We start from the raw sequence: 15825 nt of genomic DNA, 5'->3' as shown, positions 1-15825 counted from the left end.
ATCACCATTCCTCATTGTAGGTTTGTTGACTGCAAAAATGGCCTTTATAAAGAATAAAGAATAAAGAAAATTACAGCACAAGAACAGGCCCTTCGGCCCTCCAAGCCTGTGCCGACCACGCTGCCCGTCTAAACTAAAATCTTCTACACTTCCTGGGTCCGTATCCCGCCCCTTAAATGTCATTATCGTCCCTGCTTCCACCACCTCTTCCGGCAGCGAGTTCCAGGCACCCACTACCCTCTGTGTCAAAAACTTGTCTCGTACATCTCCTCTAAACCTTGCCCCTCGCTCCTTAAAATATTCACGTGTGTAACCAGACAACAGAGCTTCTTAACCAATGGGATTCCTGGTTGTTGTAGCTTTCAGCAAGGGCTCAGTTTGTTAAATTAAGGGGAAAACAAGGATTCAATCTTACATTTTGTGTACATAAACTCAGAGTCGCATTGAAGAGGCATTGCCAGCAGGACATCCCATCTTACAAGTCATTATTTTGTATATAGAAAGAGTGGAACGTTAAGAATGACAATGAAGATGCAATGAGTGCAACTATCACACTGACATCTATTGGATCATTTCTATTGTCTTATCTATCCTTGCCCTGCCAAAGCCACTGATCCATGACACTCAGTTTGTCATTCTTCATTATGCAAGCGTTTGTAGGCTATTTGACTGAGGGGTCATCAAGCTTTCATATAAAACATACTCCAATATTGGACCACTGGTTACAAATAAGTAGCATTGGTGGGAACATTTTATCTCTCGAGCACAAGTTACAGAGACCAAATGCCACACCCAGACGCTGCCCTAGATGATCCCAACTTGTCTTTGTGGTAATCTAGCAAATGTACATCGCTGGAGCCACTAAATCCCAGCGAAGCCTTCATTAACATTCACGCTATTTTCTTCCCCAAGTTTTATTGGTTTGGAGATGAGATTTTCAATGTGCGTATGCTATCTAACAGGGTAACTGACAAGCTAATGACTGGCCAGCTGTGCAGAGGAGCACCACTTCTATTTATTAACCCTGAACCAAAACTTTTTAAAAATAAATTTAGAGTACCCAATTATTAGGTTTTATTTCCAATTAAGGGGCAATTTAGCATGGCCAATCCACCTAACCTGCACATCTTTGGGTTGTGGGGGTGAAACCCATGCAGACACGGGGAGAATGTGCAAACTCCACACGGACAGTGACCCAGGGCCAGGATTCGAACCCGGGTCCTTAGCACCATAGTCCCAGTGCTAACCACTGCGCCACATGACGCCCTTTCCAAACTTAAGCACTGATGAATTGAATGAGGAAACCAGCCCTTTCATATAATTGAAACAAACAGGAATGGGATCATAGCCGTCAATCAGTGGTTACCTCATACCCACATTCCCTGTATTTCAACCAGTTTTACTGCAGGAATGTCTGAATAACATAATCACAATGACCATTTAAGCTTTCACTTTATTTGTAGAGAAAGATGAATCTGTCTTAGATATTGAAGCGATGATGAGAAATAATCATTCTGAATTTAAAGACCAATGGAATATTAGACAATATGTCATTAGCAACCTTAGCCATCTTTAAGGTAGATTGTTATAATAATAATCTTTACTGTCACAGTAGGCTTACATTTACACTACAATGAAGTTACTGTGAAAAGCCCCTAGAGTCGCCACATTCTGGCGCCTGTTCGGGTACACAGAGGGAGAATTCAGAATGTCCAAATTACCTAACAGCGCGTCTATCGGGACTTGTGGGAGGAAACCGGAGCACCCGGAGGACACTCAAGCAGACACAGGGAGAACGTGCAGACTCTGCACAGATAGTGGCCCAAGCCGGGAATCAAACCTGGGACCCAGGCGCTGTGAAGCGACAGTGCTAACCACAGTGCTACCATGCCGCAGTGTTACTGGTCCTATTGAAAGATAATTATCTGGGTGTCCAATAGAAAATCCAATGCTCTTGTGCATACATATTGCGCCATCTGTGGCTTTGTTCTGTAAAGAGGAGCAAAGAAGCTTTTGTTTGGTGGATCAGGATCGCACAGTAGCTTCCCTATGCCTTAGTGGTATCTGCACATGGAGTCTAATATTAAGCCACAAAGAATGCAAAGGTTCCAGGGTTGATTGGCCGTTTTATGCTGTCCATGTTGATCTCATCTTGGACCCCAGTGAGGACGATGGGTGTTAAAATTGGCTGGGGTGCCCCTGGGCAGAATAGGAAAAAAAACGGCCATTTGAGACCACAGACCAACGGGGCCCCATGGTTCAGCATATTCAGAAGAGAAGGGGGCAAATTAAGTACAGAATCAAGTGGAGCGGAGATGTCGGTCATAATGGCGAATAACTGATTTCCTCAGAGGTCATCAGTGTAGTTCGAATTTTTAAGAAGTCACCTGTTAGACCAGATTTACGGAATTCTGGCCCAGAATGCCACAATTTAGCTCAGACACGAATTGGGAAAGCGGAGTGGGGGGGGGGGGGGGGGGGGGGGGGGGGGGGGGGGGGGGGGGGTCAAACAAAACCTCTTTGCTAATTAACCTCAAATGTCGGGTGACTCACTGAAGAGTTGAGCAATCCTTGCTTTGCCCAGATGTCTCACTGTGAGGCGTCCCGCATTTTGCAAATTTGTACCTTGGGTGACAATTATTAGACTGAAGCTTCCCAGTTGGTTAGAGTAAAGTTTCATTGCGAAATGACTCAATTATTGGGCTATCTTTTTTTGTCAGGGCTGCACCTTGACGGTATGGAGTGGATTAGGCCCACACAATAAATAGTGCCACTTGATCCTCCGAGAGCAGTAAATATTACCACAGTTCTGTACAAACTATCAGGAAAAGAAAATCACCAATGAATCCCTAAGAATAAAGGAGAAGGTTAGTGAGGATAAAAAATACAATGAAAGTCAAACCCAGAACAAGTTGCCCACCCCAGAATGGAGCCAGTCTTTGTAAGCTGTTAGTAAAATTAGCTGAAGCCACTTTCTCGTACCAACTTCACAGAGGTCCCCTCCATAGCTGGGTAGGCACAAGCATTTGAAAGAGTCGATGCCATCGATACATGTAGCTCCATTCAGACAAGGGCTCGAGTGGCATTCGTCAATGTCTGCAAGAAATCAAGTTCTGCCGTTAGGATTTCAAGCAGGGAATTGTCCGACAGGGTGGGGGAGGGGAAGAAAGAGGGTTCCACTCTGCACTTATCCTGGAGGCGTCCATTTGCTGAGGTGTTTGGTTGAGAGATATGCCGAGCAAATGGAAGCAAAGAACTGCCAGCTGCTTGAGGCAACCTTTTGACCTCGGAACAGGGCGGCCATCGCTTTCATGTCTAACTAATTTCCTCTGTGGACCTTCCTTTGCTCTGGCGAACGGTTCCTCAAAATTGTTCTCATCTCACCCTCTCTCTCCCAGCCATGCCTACACGCTTTCACCGTGCCTGGTTTTTCTTGGCAAATGGGTGTGCGGACCCGCCTGTGACTGCTGATGCCAAGTGATCAGAGGTGGAAAGTCTTGCCGACAAACCCAACTGAGAAAAAAAATGGGGTTCCTGTCCTTCTCCGCGATATTTCCTACCTTGAATTAATTTTAACTGGCAAGCTGACTTCCGCTTAGATTTCTTTCTGCTCACATGACAGTCAGCTTGGTCTGAGATCAATTCAGAACAATCTAGTTTCCAATCGGATTTTACTGGAATAGCTAGCGTCAGGATCTTCGAACTTTTAACCCGGGTGGAAAACTCAGTAAAGCGTGGAAACGACTGGCACTGGTCTGAACTGGGCTTCTATTTTAAGGCACACGGGGGCCAGTTCAGACCCATTCCAGTAATTTCCCAGGTTTTACTGGTTCTTCCGTCCGGGAAACTGGCCAGATTTCTTCTTCAAAACAGGCTTCAGCATTTGGAGCTGATCAAGGTAAACGATGTGATGGGGAATGGAACTTGTGTGTGGGGGACTCATTGGTAGCTCGCTGGTAGAAGGGCCAGCACTGGCCCAATGGACCAAATGGCCTCCCCCCTTGCTGCATGAATCTCAGTTTTGAGTAAACAGCGTTAGCATCAAGTATACATTTACCAGCTATAACTTTGATAGATGTAGGGCCGGATTTTCCAGCACTTCCCACTGGTGGGATCTTCCACATCCGCCGAAGGCAACAGCCCCCCCCCCCCCCCCCCCTCCCTCCTCCTGGTGGCATGGCCCACAAGCAATACAAATAGACATTGATTGTGGCTGGACTGGGAGGTTCCACTGGCGGCCATTGGTGAGTTGCCTCTGCCGCTGGTAAATACCTCATGGGGAGGAGGGATGGGGTAAAGGGAGGGAAATCCCACCCTCCCATCCGTAGAGTAAATCCTCCTCAATGGTGCCTCATCATCACCAGTTGTAGAGGACCGTCCCCCACAGTACCCGTATGACATCATCCATTTCCCACCTGAGCCAACAGTGGTCTCTCTGGAGGGGATTGTCAATGGTCAGTTTGTACGAGGGGCCATTGCAGAAGAGAAGCTTTCACTCTCTTAATCTGACACGGATCCAGAACTTCTGCTGAATCTTGAATAATGTGAGGCTAAACAGACTCATAAAGGCCTTTTAAATTCCTTCTGCCTCTATAAAAGATTTTGAATATTTTTCATATAAACAGTGAATTGAATAAGATGTTGGAAACCAGTTACTGATTAGCAGCACACGATCAGACTATGCTCAATTTCTAGCCATTATTGCAAGTCCACCACTGACTTAAGGGGCAAAAACCTACCCTGATCAATTTTGGTGGTGACGATGCAAATTTCACGAACTATGCTGACCAGGTGAACAATTCAAGCAATTATCATTCCTCATGGTTTTAATTTGTGTGCTAATTCAGCACTTTAGGTCTAAACTGGTGTCTTCTTCACATCATTCAACAGTTTAATGGAAAACGCTTTTACAATGAAGTCTTTTTGAATGGTCTGATCTTTAGAACAAGGCCCGATGAGCCTCTTCAGACAACTCTGAAATAACATGCTGGCAATAACTGCCCAAATTCATTGAGAGAAAGCTATCAGCTGGTACATCCAGAATTGACCCCTTTCCCAAAATCAGGCTGGCAGGAGCGAAGGCAAAATACTTTTCGTCGGAGGGGAAAATGTTGAAAGTAATTTGGATTAGTCATCTGTCTATGATTATCTTCCTCATTGCACCATCTCACCTGAGAACTAAATAACTTATAGCTCTAGCCTTGCCCAAATCCTTTGAAGCTATATACCCAGCATGCATCTCTTCAGCAGGGCCATTAGACATGGTCCAAGATGGAGGCTGACAGTAAAAGTGTACGAGTGTTCCCCTTGCATTAGTACGTACAAAGAGCAGACTGTTACAGTTTTGCAAGAGAGTTTAGAAAAAGAGGAGAATTGGGACAAGAGCATATTTGGCAATCAAAATGGCAATTACTGTACCCGGGGTTTAAGGCTGATGGCACTGGGGGGTGAAATATGCAGCAGCTGATTTTAGCCTGTAGCATAGCAACATTTATTTGATACCAATTCACATCAAAAACATACTATAGGTCAGCTTTCAAGATTGGACACAAAGGTTTTGAAAAGATGCATTGAGACCAAGGCAGCCGGGTTGGGTGATGTGGTAAAACAGCTATTTTCAAATAGGTCACAACAATATGTTCTTCTTCATTAATAGCACTCGGCAAGAGTCAAGCTGCTCTACTTGCAACACACTTTTGGTTGTGTTACAGTGGAGTTCTACTCACCATGTTACATTATGGTGAAGGCAGCATTGAACCCTAAGCCTAAAGGTATTGCGTAACAATCACAGTCTGAGACTGCAGTCTCATCTTCGTCAAAACGTTTGTTTCTCATCCTGTAAGCCAACTGGAGGTGCAAAAATGTCGACATTTTCGTACGGAAAAGCTAAGAAACAAATAGCAAAGTGAGCGACCCTGGTTTTATTTGAAAACAGCCTGAACAGGGTTATAGCTCCAATCTTCAACCAGACTCATTTGACTGTCCTCTTCTAAGCTGGCACGCATTAAAATGTCCTCACCTTCACAAAACAAGGTTTGGCAAAAGAAAGAAAGAGTCGCATTCATATAGGACCTTTCCCGTCTGCAGGATGTCCCAAAGCCTTTTAAAGCCAATAAGTACTTTTGAAATATTGCTGAACAAAGAGAAGTGCTAAAAAATGTTTAATACATACTTAACCAATATTTAATGCATCTACTAATCAGAGTCCACTTGGCAACCAATCAGCACTCTATTTTCATGCGGTATAAGTTGTTATTCCCTTTACTGTTGGTATTCTTGTGAACTGCCCTGATGATTGCAAGATGAAAAACTTCGACTGGTTGTGTCTTTTTTCTGCAAAACTCAAGTTCTCTACTACCAAAGGACTATTTACGTTTGAAATGCAGACGCTGCCGTAATGTTGGAAACACAGCAATCAATTTGCACACAAATTACATTATTGCATTGCCTCATCGAAATGGAAAACGATGGTTGGCTTTTTTGTGTCCTCACAAAATTATAGAATCATTGAAAAGTTGCAGCAGCCCAGAGGGAGGCAATTCAGCGCGTCACGCCAAACAAGAAATTGTCAAATGCGCGATCCCAATGTTAACAGCTGACGGATCAATCCTGTTGCTCATTTGCGTCCTTCAGGTAACCCAAAGACATTCCAAAGTTACTTAAATTCCTGGTATCCAGGTCATGGTAGAGCCCAGCTGATAGAAGGTCTTTGATGCAAATTGTTTGATCAATGCTTTGATCTACTGACAGGTGGGTTGGCATATCAATTTGCAGCATTCTTTTTGCTGAGCTTTGGATGGATCACTGCAGAATAATTCAACTGGAACGGCAGCACAATGCAAGGCCTACCAGTGAGCATCGGTACCACAAAAGCTAGGATAAAGTGGCTGGAATTGTCCGTCTGTTGGATTCACTATTCCCGCTGGCAGCATGGCCCCGCTTGCGGATTTCTCAGCGGCATGGGGTGGCTTCAATGGGAGATCCCATTGGCAAGCAGCGGGATTCTATGCTCCCAGCTGGGATTTCCCAGCGAACGGCACACCGCCAGGAAACATGCAGCTGGAAGACCGGAGAATCCAGTCCCATATCTTGCATGCATTTCTAAACTGTTCTCCATTTGATTGACTTCCATCTTAGATTTTATGAACAACTTCCAAATACCACGGAAATAAATTGCCGATGTGAGAATTTTCCAGCCACATTTTTTTCTTTTGCTTAGCCGATGCTGGGATAACCATTCCACTGCATTCCTAACCTCATTGCGGGGGAAGCTTGCATCATTTTTGGACCTGCTGCTGCTGCATCTTTAGTGGCACTGGCAAGAATGAGAAGGTCCTGTTGAATCAGCACCGGGCATACTTGTAACTTACTTGCAAAACTCAACTGGGAATTGAACCCTTGGAACCTCAATCACGTCACCTGAGATACCCAGTTCCCAACGGTCCACATTCGGCTGCAGGATGGCGCAGGAATGTTGAAATGGACCTTCCAATTCTTCATGGGAATAAAATTACTTATCAAATGCTTGTCAGGTGAATTGGACATTCTGAATTCTCCCTGAGTGTACCCGAACAGGTGGCGGAGTGTGGTGACTAGGGGCTTTTCACTTTGTTGAAGTGTTAATGTAAGCCTACTTGTGACAATAAAGCTTAATATTATTATAATAATGTACATAGTTACTGAACAATGTTACGAACTGCACACAATGACCGAAAACTAATAATAATAATCTTTATTAGCGTCACAAGTAGGCTTACATTAGCACTGCAATGAAGTCACTGTGAAAAGCCTCTAGTCGCCAGAATGCCTGTTCCAGCGCCTGTTCGGGTACACAGAGGGAGAATTCAGAATGTCCAATTCACCTAACAAGCACGTCTTCCGGGACTTGTGGGAGGAAACCGGAGCACCGGGAGGAAATCCACGCAGACACGGGGAGAACGAGCAGATTCCGCACAGGCAGTGACTCAAGCGGGAATTGAACCCAGGACCCTGGCGCTATGAAGCAACATTACTAACCACTGAGCTACCGTGCTGCCCATAAATCCACTGGAATAAACCGTGCCTCAATTGTGCAGGGCCTGATGGCTCATGGCTGGCTAGTGCGATAGAATGTTTCTGCCACAGAAATAGATCAATCTGCTCACGCATGGGATTGGCTACAATGGATTCTGGGCGCACTGTCTTCATTATTTGACTGCAGGGACTCGCTGAAACTTCATCAATGTGTACAGAAGTGACACTGGAAACCAAATGACCACTAATGCTGTACTGTGACTGATAAAGAAGAAACAGCATTTGCAATGTTATTTCTCGGCTGACAGACAGAGCACCTGTTCTCTCACCCTCACCACAGGGCAGTTGATTTGTATTCACCTATTGGTCTCTCTGAGATCATCATCTGAGGCAATGGAGGCAGATGAAGGGAGAGAAGAAAGAGCAGCACCCAAAGTTCGCACCGATGCTGCGGAGTTGACCTTGTAATGAGAATGGGGCCTTCCCATAGCTTTAGAATCCTGTGGCAGTAATACCTCCTGAAGCTGGGTTGATGATGTGAATAGGACATGTATTTCATTGAACTGCACAATTAACTCATTCCTCATTTACACTTAAAGCCACGGGGAGAGTGCAACGGTAAAATGTGGCAAACATGTATTGATGAAAACACCGTCCCTTTAAATCCATCCACAGAGAAACCAATTGAGCCAAATGTGACGTATTCTGAGACACATCAGTTAAAAAGGTCCCCTCAGAACAGCGATCAACAGAAATGTACAAACACAAAAAGAATGATTGGCATATTTACCATATTTTCATTTTTAATTGCCAACAATCATATTACTTCCTCCTGTCCTGCTCCCCCATTCTATATTTGTAACACAGGGAAAAGTTCAGAACTGAACCAAGGGTTTAGAAATTGGGGTCAGGGTCTCACCTGAGACCAGTGTGTGCAGTACACAATGCAAACATAGTGCCTCAAGAATTCTCTACTCTAATTATGTTTTCAGCGTTTATTTATTTTTTGCTGCTTCTGTTCCCACACCAATGGCGCACAGAGCAGACTTTCGCCTGACCCCAGAGCGAGGTGTTCGCTGGAACCGGTCACTGGTCCGTCACCAGAGTCTTATAGCTGGAGGGCTGTCACTCCACATCAAACATAGCAGAACGGGAGCCTCTCCCACACTTAACGCCAGCCATTGGCGTGTCGGAAGGATTTTGCAGGTTGATATTCAACCTGTCTGGCCGGGTGATGATTGCACCATCCTTCTTGGTCACGAGTCCTGGGGCGGGTCTCGAACCCGGAGCTTCAGGCTAGGAGGCAGGGACAATGCCCACTGCGTCATCTTTATTTATTTATTGGTCCACAAGTCCTGTTGCTATGTACTTTTGGAAAGAAAAGCCATGTCCTGCAGTGAAGTGGAAGCTCAGTCTCGTTTTACTTAAAGGACGGGTGTGTCAGTATTTGCAGTGTTTTGATAATTGCAGAGGGTACCCAGGTTATGGCGGAAATTATATGGGTCCCTAGGAATGTGCTGGTATTTGAAATCCATGATTCCCCAGGAATATGTAAATACTCAGGAATATGTCAATACTCAGGAATATGTCAATACTTTCAAGGCGGGGTGTGGGCATTCCCTCTGCATGGAATCTCGAATAGCTACCAAATGTTGGCAAACATCACAACAAACTGGAGTTCCTTGCTGTTGAATGATCGTTGATTGTACTGCACCACCATCTTGTGGTCAAGAGAGGAACGGACAGTAACTTTTCACAGTAGTTGAGGTTGGAACGAATGTCACTCCATTTGCAAAATAAATAGCAGACAGGGGGCCATTCCGCCCCTCACAGATCCAGGAAAACACAAAAATCAAATTGCTCTTTAAATATGGGCCGGGATTCTCCCCTACCCGGCGGGGCGGGGGGTCCCGGTGGGATGGGGTGGCGTGAACCACTCCGGTGTCGGGCCGCCCCAAAGGTGCGGAAGCCTCCGCACCTTTAGGAACCAAGCCCTAACATTGAGGGGCTAGGCCTGCGCCGGAGTTGTTGGCGCTCAGCCGGCTGGCGTGGAAGGCCTTTGGCGCCATGCCAGCTGGTGCCGAAGGGACTTCGCTGGCCGGCGGAAGTCCGCGCATGCGCCAGAGCATCATCGGCTGCTGATGTCATCGCCGCGCATGTGCATGGGAGGGGGTCACTTCCGCCTCCGCCATGGTGAAGACTATGGCGAAGGCGGAAGGAAAAGAGTGCCCACACGGCACAAGCCTGCCGATCGGTGGGCCCCGATCACAGGCCAGGCCACCGTGGGGGCACCCCCCGGGGCCAGATAGCCCTGCGCCCCCCCCCCCCCCCCGCACCCTGGAGCCCGCCTGCACCACCTGCTCCCGCCGGTAAGGTAGGTGGTTTGATCCACGCCGGCGGGAGGGGCTTGACAGCAGCGGGACTTCGGCCCATCGCGGGCGGGGGGGGGGGGGGGGGGGAGGGCCCGGGGGGGGAGGGCCCGCCGACCAGCGTGGAGCGATTCCCGCCCCCGCCGAATCGCCGGTGCCGGAGAATTCGGGACACGGCAAGGGCGGGATTGACGCCAGCCCCCGGCGATTCTCCGACCCGGCGGGGAGTCGGAGAATCCCGCCCATGATCTCTAGGTTCTTGTCCCATTACTTTTCTCACCGTTTATGGAAGGACTAATGTCAGTTTACTTGTTTGAAACGGTTTATCCCTGTCATACTGTCACAGTTTGAGATCATGGGCTGGATTCTCCGTTTCTGAGACTAAGTGCCGACGCCGGCGTGGAAACAGTGGTGTTTTATGACAGGAAAAATGGCGCCACAGCTGCACCGATTCAGCAACTCTAAATGGGCTAGCACCATCGCCACGTGGAATGCAACCGATTCCACGCAAAATGGCGTCGGACTCGCCGGATCTGTGATTGCCGTACATGAGGTTCTCATGCCGCAGCTGCACCTAAACGATCCATTCCCCCCACACACATCGTCCCAGTCAACAAGATGGCTGGAAGGAGAGTAGCGCCAGCCCTGTTTAAGAAGGGAGGGAGGTAGAAGACGGGAAATTATAGGCCGGTTAGCCTGACTTCGGTCATTGGTAAGATTTTAGAGTCCATTATTAAAGATGAGATCGCGGAGTACTTGGAAGTGCATGATAAAATAGGACTGAGTCAGTACGGCTTCGTCAAGGGGAGGTCATGTCTGACAAATCTGTTAGAGGTCTTTGGCAAATCTGACCACAAGGCTGTGCTCCTGCTCCTGGCCTAAGCGGGAGAATCCGTCAAAGAAAGTCGTGCATTGTTGGTCTGAGGAATCGGATGATCTCCTACGGGACTGCTTAGAGTCACTGGACTGGTCAGTATTTAAAAACTCTGCGACCAGCCTGAACGAGTACGCCACTACAGTAACTGACTTCATTAGTAAGTGTGTAGAAGACTCTGTGCCAACGAAACAAATCCGCGTGTTTCCCAACCGGAAGCCCTGGATGAACAGGGATATCCACTGCTAGGTCTGAGGCATTCAAGTCAGGCGACCCTGACCTGTACAAGAAAGCCAGATATGATTTAAGGAGATCCATCAAAGATGCCAAAAGACAGTACCGGACCAAGCTCGAGTCCCAGGCTAGCCACACGGACCCCCACCAACTATGGCAAGGTCTGCAAGACATAACGGGCTACAAGATGAAGGCATGTAAAATCACCGGTTCCAATGCACCCCTCCCTGATTAGCTCAACGGATTCTATGCCCGCTTTGAGCAAGAGGTCAGCGAGGGCGAGCCCTCCACCCCAGAAGCCTCGGATGAACTTGTATCTGAGGTCACCACTGCAGACGTCAGAGCAGCCTTCTCGAAGGTCAACCCATGGAAGGCCACTGGCCCAGATGGGGTACCTGGATGGGCACTCAGGTCTTGCGTGAAGCAGCTGGCGGGGGTATTCACAGACATCTTCAACCTCTCTTTACACCAATCTGAGGTCCCTATCTGCTTCAAGAAGACGAGCAACATCCCTGTACCAAAGAAAAACCAAGCAGCGTGCCTTAATGACTATCGTCCAGTGGCCCTGACATCCATCATTATGAAGTGCTTTGAAAGGTTAGTCATGATACAAATCAACTCCAGCCTCCCGGATTGTCTTGATCCACTATAGTTCGCCTACCGCTGCAACAGGCCCACAGCAGACGCCATCTCCATGGCCCTGCACTCTACCCTGGATTACCTAGATAACAAAGACACCTATGTCAGACTCCTATCTATCGACTACAGCTCAGCCTTCAACACCATCATTCCTACGAAACTCATCTCCAAACTCCATGGCCTGGGCCTCGGCTCCTCGCTCTGCGACTGGATCCTGAACTTTCTAACCCACAGACCACAATCAGTAAAGATAGGCAACAACACCTCCTCCACGATCATCCTCAGCACCGGTGCCCCACAAGGCTGTGTCCTCAGCCCTCTACTATGCTCCTTGTACACCTATTCCCCATCAACTCTATTTTCAAATTTGCTGATGACACCACAGTAGTGGGTTGGATTTCAAACAATGACGAGACAGAGTACAGGAATGAGACAGAGAATCTGGTGAACTGGTGCAACGACAATAATCTCTCCCTCAATGTCAACAAAACGAAGGAGATTGTCATCGACTTCAGGAAGCGTAGTGGGGAACATGCCCCTGTCTACATCATTGGGAACGAAGTAGAAAGGGTCGAGAGCTTCACGTTTTTAGGTGTCCAGATCACCAACAAGCTGTCCTGGTCCCCCCATGCCGACACTATAGTTAGTTAAGAAAGCCCACCAACGACTGTACTTTCTCAGAAGACTAAGGAAATTTGGCATGTCAGCTATGACCCTCACCAACTTCGACAGATGCACCATAGAAAGCATTCTTTCTGGTTGTATCACAGCTTGGTATGGAGCCTGCTCTGCCCAAGACCGCAAGAAATTTCAAAAGATCGTGAATGTAGCCCAATCCATCACGCAAACCAGCCTCCCATCCATCGACTCTGTCTACAATTCCTGCTGCCTCAGAAAGGCAGACAGCATAATTAAGGACCCCACGCACCCCGGACAGACTCTCTTCCGCCTTCTTCCATCAGGTAAAAGATACCAAAGTTTGAGGTCACGTACCAACCGGCTCAAGAACAGCTTCTTCCCTACTGCCATCAGACTGTTGAATGGACCTATCTCGTATTAAGTTGATCTTTTCTCTGCAGTCTCTCCTTCCTTCCCTATGTACGGTATGCATTGTTTGCACAGCATGCAAGAAACAATACTTTTCACTAATACATGTGACAATAATAAATTAAATCAAATCAAATCAAAAACCTTGTTTGGGCACATTAGTGAAGAGACTCCTGGGACACTATCTGGTGCGCACCACACATTGCATGCGGTACAGCAGGTGGAGGCGGAGCAGCCAAGGGTCCGGATGGTCGGAGGGCAGGCCAGCCCCGGAAACCAGCTGCCTTCCAGACGGGTCCCGGGCTCCTGGAACATCCAGTCCCAGTCGCAATGCAGATGCAGTCAGAGACCCAGGGACTACAAGTGGGGATGATAGCAGCATCCAGCACCTGCAGGCGCAGGTGGAGGAATCCATCCGCATGCAGGAGCAGAGGGTGATGCCAGTCATGCGTGCCACCCAGGCCGACACTGCACAGTGGCCTCTGCAGTGGAGGCAATGAGGGCGACGGTGTAAGGTATGGGTCAGACTGTCCAAAGCCTGGGGCATTCTGTGCATGCGGGGGCCAACGCTCAGGGCAGGGCTGCCTTCTCACAGGCAGCCATGTGCCAGAGCCACATGGACAGTGCAGCTGAGCTCCTCAGCATGGCCCACTCACAGCAGGCCATGGCTGAGAATGTCGGTGGCATTGCCCAGGCGCTGGCCAGAGTGGCGCAGACAATGGTCGGGGTGGCCCAGTCCCAGAGGGAGGTGGCCCTCACCCAGAGAGAGGTGGCCCCCACCCAGAGAGAGGTGGCCCAGTCACTAGCTGATGTGGCACAGACCCTCAGGGTGGTGACACAGTCGTGATGTTGCGCAGTCCCAGACGGAGATAGTCCACTCCCTGTGCTCCATGGCCGCGAACGTGCAGACTCTGGTTGAGAGCAGAACGAACCTCCAGGACTGGCAGCGGCAGGAGGTTGGGGGGGCCTCAGGGGATGACTCCACTCGCACCTCCATCCCATGGAGTAGCCTGGGGACCATCGGGCACCCCGAGGGAGGAGATGATGCTGGGGCCCAATGCCGGTGATCCTCGCAGGGGAGGTGCCGGAACACCTCAGCACCTCAGACACCTCCCGTCCTGTCCCTGGTGCATTGCATCTGGTGGGCAGGGGGCACAATAAGGTGGCACCATGCCGCCCGGGCAGCAACCGGGCCCATCCAGGCCAGGTTGCCCAGGAGACGTGCGCCAACGGGGACCCTCGTCGCAGGGCAGGAGTCAGAGCAGGTCACCACCACTCCTGCTACACCTTCTGGGGAACCATCTAGGTGTAGTGGTAGATAGACACAGAAGGCCAGAAAGATAGACACCAGGTAAGTTGGCGTGGGCACAGGCCACAGTTGTGTTATAGGGGCTAGGGCTCAGACTGTATGCATTTCTCTACCATTAAGACCATTGAAAACTGGCCAGGAAGAGTGGGGGTTGGGGGACCAGTGCAGGCCCATGGATGGACCATACTCCCCTCCCCCAACCGCCCCGACCGTTCCCAGCACCCTACCCCAGGGATTCAACGGGACCATGTGATGGACTAGCCAGATTGCATGCAGGGATCACCCAGGTGCGCATGCGTCAGGCATTATCATACGATGTGGCGCGCCGGAGCTCATCGCAGAGCGGGTTGTCATCATTCTCCATCCCATGGAGGGGGTGTGCATGTGGACGGTTTGGTGGTGTGGGAGGTGAGGGGGTGTGGGTCTGGGATGGTGATGTCCGTGTCCCAGGCCAGCAACCCCCCCGCCCCCCTAGTCGGTGAATGAGGCAACGAGGGCGTCTCATGCGCACTGGCCCTGGTGATGGCATTGTGCAGCCTCCCCTGTCTGCCTGGGCCCCATGTTCTGCTCCTCGTCCCCCTCCCCTGCATTCGCCTCATCGGACGAGGCCTGCCCTTTGCTCCTCATCCTCCAGCACATCACCCCTCTGCTGTGCTATATTGTGGAGGACTCAGCAGGCCACCATGATGTGGCGGATCCTCCCAGCCTCGTACTGGAGGCCCCTCTAGAATGGTCCAGGAACCTGAAGCGCATCTTCAGGATGCCGAAGCACTGCTCGACCACACTCCTGGTCGCTGTGTGGGCGTCGTTGTAGCGGGTCTCCACGACGTTCAATGGCCTCCGGATAGCGTCATCAGCATCGGCCACAGCGGGTAACCCCTGTCGCCCAGGAGCCAACCCTGCAGCCAGTGGGGTGCCCCTCAAACATGTCCGGGCATCCTGGTGGGCACGGTCCACATTGTCCTGTATGTACTGGTCCGCGTGTGCATATAGGGCGTCCGTGATGGTATGGATGCTCCTGTGTGTCGAGGCATGCGAGATCCCGGACAGGCCCCACTCGGCTACTGGAACGACTCTGTCGCATAAAGGTTCACGGTAACCGTCACTTTAACAGTCATAGGGAGCGGGTGTCCTCCTCCATACCCCTGCGGTGCCAGGTGTGCCATCACCTGGCAGATGTGTCTCAGTCCCTCTGCTAATCCACAGTCTCCATCTGCATGCCTGATCCGGCAAGTCCTCGAACGACATGCGGTGCCGGTACACACAAGGCCTCATGTGGTGCCTCCTTCTCCTCGGGCTGTTGGGTGGCCGGCCCTCCAGCCTGAGCGCCTGCCACCTGC

The 15825-nt window shown here is 49.5% G+C and overlaps 1 protein-coding gene across 3 annotated transcripts in view; it reads right to left on the bottom strand.

Annotated features, from left to right (window-relative positions):
* Positions 1-15825, bottom strand: part of LOC119974518 (aggrecan core protein-like) — a 118603-nt gene that overhangs the window by 11128 nt on the left and 91650 nt on the right. The window contains exon 14 of one of the 3 annotated variants that reach the window (XM_038813458.1): positions 2983-3096. The exons of the other annotated variants lie outside the window; for them this stretch is intronic. Within the exon in view, the coding sequence (XP_038669386.1) occupies positions 2983-3096 (114 nt within the window). The remainder of the gene's footprint in view (positions 1-2982; positions 3097-15825) is intronic. 3 annotated transcript variants of the gene reach the window in all.

Source organism: Scyliorhinus canicula, chromosome 12 (genome assembly GCF_902713615.1).
Source record: "Scyliorhinus canicula chromosome 12, sScyCan1.1, whole genome shotgun sequence".
NCBI lineage: Eukaryota > Metazoa > Chordata > Chondrichthyes > Carcharhiniformes > Scyliorhinidae > Scyliorhinus > Scyliorhinus canicula.
This window is presented reverse-complemented; position numbering and strand designations above follow the sequence as displayed.